This window comes from Nestor notabilis, unplaced genomic scaffold (genome assembly GCF_000696875.1).
Source record: "Nestor notabilis isolate BGI_N333 unplaced genomic scaffold, ASM69687v1 scaffold21093, whole genome shotgun sequence".
Taxonomy (NCBI): Eukaryota; Metazoa; Chordata; class Aves; order Psittaciformes; family Psittacidae; genus Nestor; species Nestor notabilis.
In genome coordinates, this window is record NW_009922651.1 from 17,835 (window position 1) to 24,796 (window position 6,962).

The 6,962-nt window shown below is 52.6% G+C and overlaps 1 protein-coding gene across 1 annotated transcript in view; it reads left to right on the forward strand.

Annotated features, from left to right (window-relative positions):
* Nucleotides 1-6,962, forward strand: part of LOC104403559 (fibrillin-2-like) — a gene marked incomplete at both ends in the record, with an annotated part of 39,274 nt that overhangs the window by 16,370 nt on the left and 15,942 nt on the right. The window contains 9 exons of the mRNA XM_010011738.1: nt 896-1,021; nt 1,201-1,326; nt 1,919-2,038; nt 2,777-2,914; nt 2,994-3,044; nt 4,207-4,332; nt 4,938-5,165; nt 5,311-5,436; nt 5,789-5,917. Coding sequence (XP_010010040.1) covers nt 896-1,021; nt 1,201-1,326; nt 1,919-2,038; nt 2,777-2,914; nt 2,994-3,044; nt 4,207-4,332; nt 4,938-5,165; nt 5,311-5,436; nt 5,789-5,917 — 1,170 coding nt within the window. The remainder of the gene's footprint in view (nt 1-895; nt 1,022-1,200; nt 1,327-1,918; nt 2,039-2,776; nt 2,915-2,993; nt 3,045-4,206; nt 4,333-4,937; nt 5,166-5,310; nt 5,437-5,788; nt 5,918-6,962) is intronic.

Genomic DNA, 6,962 nt, shown 5'->3' on the forward strand with positions numbered 1-6,962 from the left:
CTCCGGTCTTTCAAAACTTTCCAAATGGGAATGAGCCAGAGGCAAAACCCTGGTGGCTTCTTGGGCTTCCTTCCAGGGCACCGTGTCTTGGCCAAAGTCAGTCTCAGGCTAACGATAAGATGCTTTCTAGCAAGAAGCTGACGTCAGACATGCTCTGGTCAGCCCATTGCTGCCCGCAGCCAGGACTAGATGCACTCAGAGCTCTTCAGGGTTGCATTTCCCTGGGGATGTAACTGAAATCCAACTATGTGGAGACAAAGGGCAGCAGTGTCTGGGAAGCCCTGGCCTGGGCTGCTTGCCATCTGGCACTATGGCACTGTGAGGACACTGCTGTACATACACAAACCTGCCCTGTTCTGTGGGGAGGCTGGTTCTTGCCAGGGTAAAATCTTTTTGCCTGGGCAGCAGAGCAGGTTGTCCATCATGCTCTGCCCTTACCCCAGCTGGAACCAGCATCCTGCTCAAAGCATCTTACAAACAGTTCTTCCTCCCAGCCTTTCCATTAGGAGTGATAGTAAAATGGTGTGCCCTGAGTACCTGGGTAAAGATACTGTAAGGAGACTCAGGAATGTAACAGAAGGACCTGAGAGCCCTTGATATGGAACCGAGTCTGGGTTTATCTCAACCCCTTATCCAGTTCTGTCCTTCTGAGCTCAGAGCCCTGTGCTGGATCAGCTGTGTATCCCCAGTGCCATAGCCGCAGAAGGAGAGGAAAAAGGCTTTCCGGGACCCACTGGGTCAAAGCAGGAGGGTAGTTAGGACAGGAAGGAAGGATTTCACGGCGGGGTGCCCCAGCTGGCTGTTGACACCAAGGAACAATGAAGAATTAGAGCTGGAAGTTTTCTGTGTTTGTGTTTGCCCGGGTCCACCTAATTTGACTTCTTTCTCTGTGCAGACATCAATGAATGTGCCCTCAACCCTGACATCTGCCCCAATGGTATGTGTGAGAACCTGCGAGGGAGCTACCGCTGCATCTGCAACCTGGGCTACGAGTCAGATCCCACGGGCAAGAACTGTGTGGGTGAGTTCTGAGCAGCTCCAGCTCCATGTGGCAGGGAACCAGGAGCTCAGGGCTGCTGGGGAGAGGGGAGCACTGCACAGGAGCCTGAGGTGATACAGCTGATGCCCTCAAGCACTGTTCCCGTTCAGAAGAGGGCATAGTGGTGGTGTAGCTCATCTGCCCCATCTTTCTGCCCGCAGATGTTGATGAATGCACTGTCAATCGTCTGCTGTGTGACAATGGACTGTGCCGCAACACACCCGGCAGCTACACCTGCACCTGCCCCAAGGGCTTTGTCTTCAGGACGGAGACAGATACCTGTGAAGGTAACGTGACTCTGAAGGTACCAGAGAACATCTTCATGAGACTAAAGAGCTATGGCCTGAGCTCCTGCCTGAAAGGGAGCTCAAGGTCTAAAGTGTCTTTGGTTCCCTTTTGACCACAGTGGTTTGAACTGGAGCAGATCCAGCCTTTGGGTTTGTGCCTTTTTTTCTCTCCTAGGGGGAAGTTTCACACTTCATTCAAAAGAGTAGACATCCAAACCCAGAACATCTGGACTTTTCAGTGACTGAAAACCAGAACAATTTCCTCTAGAGCCCCAAAATTGTAGCTAAAACCTGACCAAAATTGCAAGTTTTGGCAATTTGGTTGCAAGCTTGCACTTTGGAGTGGGGAGAATGATTTCCTGACCACAAAGTCCTCAAACATTTGAGAATTGGCACTTTGCATGTAAGTGTCTGTTTAGAGGGAGAAAAAGTTTTCTGTAAAGAAGGTGAAAAATGCCAGATTGCCTGGACTGAGGATCCTCTGAGCAGTTGAAAAACTCTTTTTGTCATGTTCTTTTTCGTCTCCCCCCCAGTCTCTGGCCCAGAAAACCAGGTGCCGTGGCACTCACTGACAGCCCCTTTCTTCCCACAGATATCAACGAGTGCACCTCTAACCCCTGTGTGAACGGTGTCTGCAGGAACAATGCTGGTTCCTTTGCTTGTGAGTGCTCCCCTGGCAGCAAGCTGGACCCCAGCGGCACCATCTGCGTGGGTAAGGATGTGACCTTCTACAGGCAGCTCTGGGACAGTGTCTGGTATCAGTAGTGCCTGTCATCACCCCTTGCTGTTCATCTGAAGCAAGTCTTATATTCCTGGCTTGGGGATGGGGATCCTTTGACCCCTCTCTTTCTCATCTAGTGTTTCCTTGGTTGTTGGTAACAATTAACATCTCATTCATGCATCCAGAGAGCCTGAGAAGCTGCAGCCTCAGGCAGTGCTCTGAGCAGTGTGCAGCAGACACAGAAATCCCCAGCTGTGCTACAGCCATGGGATTCCAGGGGATCCTCAGGGCACCAGGATGGTGGGTTCTCACTTATCAGATATGCTGACATTAAGGCAGATCAGGATGAAGGAGATCTCTTCTCCTCAAGATAATAAGGTACCCACTTTCCACTCCTAGATGGTCAGGGACAGCTGGAGGAAAGGACTCTTTCTACCCAGAAGAAGAGCAGGCTGGAACTAGGAGAAGGGCAGGACACAGAACTGATGCAATAGTTGTATCAGAGAGCACAGAAATGCTGCTCCACAGCACAGCAGTGCTCAGGAGACCAGCAGTTTGTGTCCCTGTCCCACAGCATGAAGGATAAAGTGACACCAGAGAGCAATAGTCACACTGCAGCTCCAGGATAGTTTCTTCTTAGCTGCTCCTCATGGCAGCCTGGCTTCCACGAAGCTGGGAACCTCCATCAAGGAGCAGCTCTTCACTCGTGTCTTGTCTTTGCCCCTCCAGACAGCATGAAAGGGACGTGCTGGCTGAACATCCAGGATGGACGTTGTGAGGTGAACATCAACGGGGCCACACTGAAATCGGAGTGTTGTGCCACGCTGGGGGCAGCGTGGGGCAGCCCCTGTGAGCGCTGTGAGATTGGTAAGGCTCTGCTGGCACCACCCTCAGGAAGGCAGGAGGAAGCCCATTTCTTTGCTGACATTCCTCTGTTTTCTTGCAGATACTGCCTGTCCCCGGGGATATGCTCGGATGAAGGGGGTCACGTGTGAAGGTAAAGTGCTGCAGGACACAGAAAACTAGGGTTTTATTGGGAACATGGTCATTCCTTATTGCTGTCCTGCAGCTTTGAGTCTGGTGGGGGATCTACACTTTCTGGCCCTTTGCTGGACTCTCTTCTTCTCTGTCTCATACTGTCGAGTCCAGAACTGAACGTGGCACTCCAGTTGTGCCCTCAGCCATGCTGATTAGGGAGGAAGCATCAACTCCCTCAACCTGCTGGCAACACTCCTAATGCAGCCCAGGATACCACTGGCCTCTGCAGCAAGGGCACATTTCTGCTTCATGTTCAACTTGGTGCCTACCAGGACCCCGGGTCCTTCTCTGCCAAGCTGCTTTCCAGCTGGGTGACCTCCAGCATCTATTAATGTTCCTGGCAGCCCATCTCTCCAGCTTGCCAAGGTCCCTCTGGATGGCAGCATGACCTTCTGGTGTATCAGTCACTCCTCCAAGTTTTGTGCCATCAGCAAATTTGCTGAGGATATGCTTTACCCCATCATCCAGATAACTAACAAAGATGTTAACAGGATCAGACCCAGTACTGGGCCCTGGGGTACACCACTGAACAGCACTCTCTGGGCCCAACCATTCAGACAGTTTTCAATCTATCTCACTATCTGCTCAACCAGCCCGTACATGAGCAGCTTGTGTATGAGGTCCTTATGGGAAGCAGTGCCAAAGGCCTTACTGAAAGTGGACCATGTCCACCACTACTCCCTTGCCTACTGGGCCAGCCACTTCATCATAGAATTGTAACAAGCTCATCAGTCATGACTCCCCCTGGTCCATCCATGCGGACTCCTGCTGATGATATTTTTGTCATTCATGTGCCTGGAGATGGGTTTCCAAGTTTAGCTGCTCCATCAGCAATACTCGTGTTTGTGAGTCCTGGTGTCACTCTATCAGTGCTGTGCCAGCCATGAATATGAGCAACAGGACCACTCTATCTCTGACAAGGCTTTGGAATGTCCTTGCAGAAGTGTTTGGGCATGGCAGTGGCTGTGCATGGTGGGTATGGTTTTCATTGTGACAGGATGCCAGTTTTAGTCTTTTGGGCAGCTCTGGGCTCCTTCCGTCTCCTCCAGGAGCTCCTCAAGGCCCCACTGGGCTTGTCCATGTGCCACTCTCATGCCTGTCTCTTGCTTTTGTGCCAACAGATGTGAATGAGTGCGAGGTCTTCCCTGGTGTCTGCCCAAATGGGCGCTGTGTGAACACGGCTGGCTCTTTTCGGTGCGAGTGTCCAGAAGGACTGACCCTTGATGGCACTGCTAGGACATGTGTGGGTAAGGACACCTCACCTCAGCCACATCCTGGCCGCTGTTCAGCCCTATATACAGTGGTCCAACCATTCCCTACCCACCACGTGCAAGTCTTGAGAACTGAGTGGTGGCACATCATACCTGCTAAGAGCTGCCAAACCTAGCAGCCTAACCACGGCAGGGCTGCCATAGTTTCAAGTCTCCAGGTTCAGCCAGTAATGCAGTCATTTTCCTTGGGTGGACTTCAGGGGTAGACATACAGTTAACCTGACTGGTTAATGACATGGCCCAGCAGCCCTAAACCAAATCCTGGCTGCTTTCTGCACACACTATGACAAAACTCTGCCCTCCATGTGGGCCATCTGCACTACTAACTCCACTGTGGAGGTTCCCTTCTCTGGCCCCGTTGCCAACAGTCACAGGCTGGCCATGTCCATACTATTAAATCTCTCATAGCATCCCAAACAAGGTGGCCTCATCCACATGGCCCCTACCTGGGCATTGTTTGGAGGATGCTCCAGCCAAAGCTGTTCCAGAAACCTTGCTGACTGTGTCACAGGAAATGATACCTCTGGTTGTCCTAGAGGTTGGGTGCTGCAGGCAGGGGTTCAGCTCTGCTCTCTCACCAGATGTGCGTGTGGAACAGTGCTACATGAAATGGGACGAAGACGAGTGCACGGAGCCGCTGCCAGGCAAGTACCGCATCGACATGTGCTGCTGCTCCGTGGGCTCAGCCTGGGGCATCGACTGTGAAGAATGTCCCAAGGTTGGCTCCAGTGAGTACAAGGCCATCTGCCCAAGGGGACCTGGCTTTGCCAACCGAGGAGACGTGCTTTCAGGAAGGCCTTTCTACAAAGGTGAGAAAAAAGAGGAGCTGCTGATGACGGGCTGTGCTCAGCCCATCTCAGCTGCAGCCCAAGGACCCTGCTGCTTGCCTGGGGGCTCTAGGCTCATTGCAGACATCCCCTCCCTGAAATATTGCTGTTCTGTCTTCACCCACAGATGTGAATGAATGTAAGGTCTTCTCTGGCCTGTGCACTCATGGGACCTGCCGAAACACCATTGGCAGCTTCAGGTGTCTCTGTGGCAACGGCTTTGCTTTGGATGCTGAGGAAAGGAACTGCACAGGTAAGGGAAGAGCAGCTTCCTCTGGAACACTTGCCCATCCTGCAGCCTTGCCCACCTTGTGGAATTCTTAGCATGATGGTACCCAGAGGAGCCACAGCATTTAACTAGGGATGTGCTGAGAAGCCAAGGGCAGGACCACGAGCAGAAGGCTCCTTCTGCTTATGGGATGAAAGACGAATCCTGCACCAGAGAGAGAGTTTAACTGCTGTCTCTCCCTTCAGGAAGAGGAGTTCCTTGGTTTGCTGGGCCAGACTTGCCAGTCCTTGTTCATTGAATTTGATGTGCAGTGCAGGCAGCTGTAGTGGTGCTTGTAGTCTGTTCTGCCTCCACTAGCTGCTCTTCATCCCCACAGACATCGATGAGTGCCGCATCTCACCAGACCTGTGTGGCCATGGCACCTGTGTCAACACGCCGGGCAGCTTCGAGTGCGAGTGCTTTGAAGGCTACGAGAGTGGCTTCATGATGATGAAGAACTGCATGGGTAAGGACTTGTCTCCAGGGCAGGGCTGCACCTTAATCTTTTGCAACAGGGAAGAAAGTAGCTGATGCCACAAAGGGCTTTGTGCCAAGCTGCTCTCTCTGGCAACCTGTCTGTCTCTTCCTTACTATTAAGCCAAACCTCTTCATTGCCCTCTAGGGGAGTGGTGGGAGTCCCCGATGCTGCAGAGATCTCTGGCAGCCTCTGCTCTCCCCAGGGTAGTGAGTCTTTTGCCTTGCTCTGATTACAGAGGTGGAGCTGGGCTGAAGGGCAGCACATGCAGACGGAGGGATGCTGTGTGTAGAGCTGAGGGCACCACAGATGTAATCCCGGGACTGCTGTGCTCTTACCTGCGCCAATAGTCCACCAGTGAAGGGCTCCACGCTGCCTCTGCTAGCAGGGCTCTGCACCATGCAGAGGCAGTGAAAAGGTTGTGAGACTTGGAGCCAAAACTGGAAGCCTTCCCTCAGAAACCTCTATTCATGAGGACCTCCTGGTCCAGAGGCTAGAGCCTGAGCCTAGCACCAGGGCTGGTGGTGCCCCATGAGCCAGGGAAGGAGACTGGCAGCCTAGGCCAGCATCAGGGAGGACTTTATGTATAGCATGAGGCACAGGGGAGCATCCTGGGCTCCTCCTGTGGTAACATTCATGGGACATCGTTGGTCCTGCCCTGCCACCTCCTGGCCACCGTTACCTCAGCTGAGGGAGGCCAAAGGGAAGCCTGTGGGCCACCAACCAGCTTTTCTCCAGTTCTTTCCCATCCCTTTCCTGCTTGCTATACCCAAAGGGCATTTTCCTGCACCCCCAGTGCGATGTTGCCTTCCTTATTTTACACTAGACTAAGGCCTCGTGTTTCCTTTTTCATCTTGTACTTGTTCATGTACAACGTTCATTCTTCATTTTGTGCTCTTCCTTCACTTGGACCTTCCCTTGCACCAAACGCTGGCCACTAACCTTTCCTCTTGTTTCAGCCACCAGCAGCTGGAGCTTGAGCCTGGCATTGCCACTGAGCTGGGACAGGAACCATGCCTGGTATTTTCATTCCTGC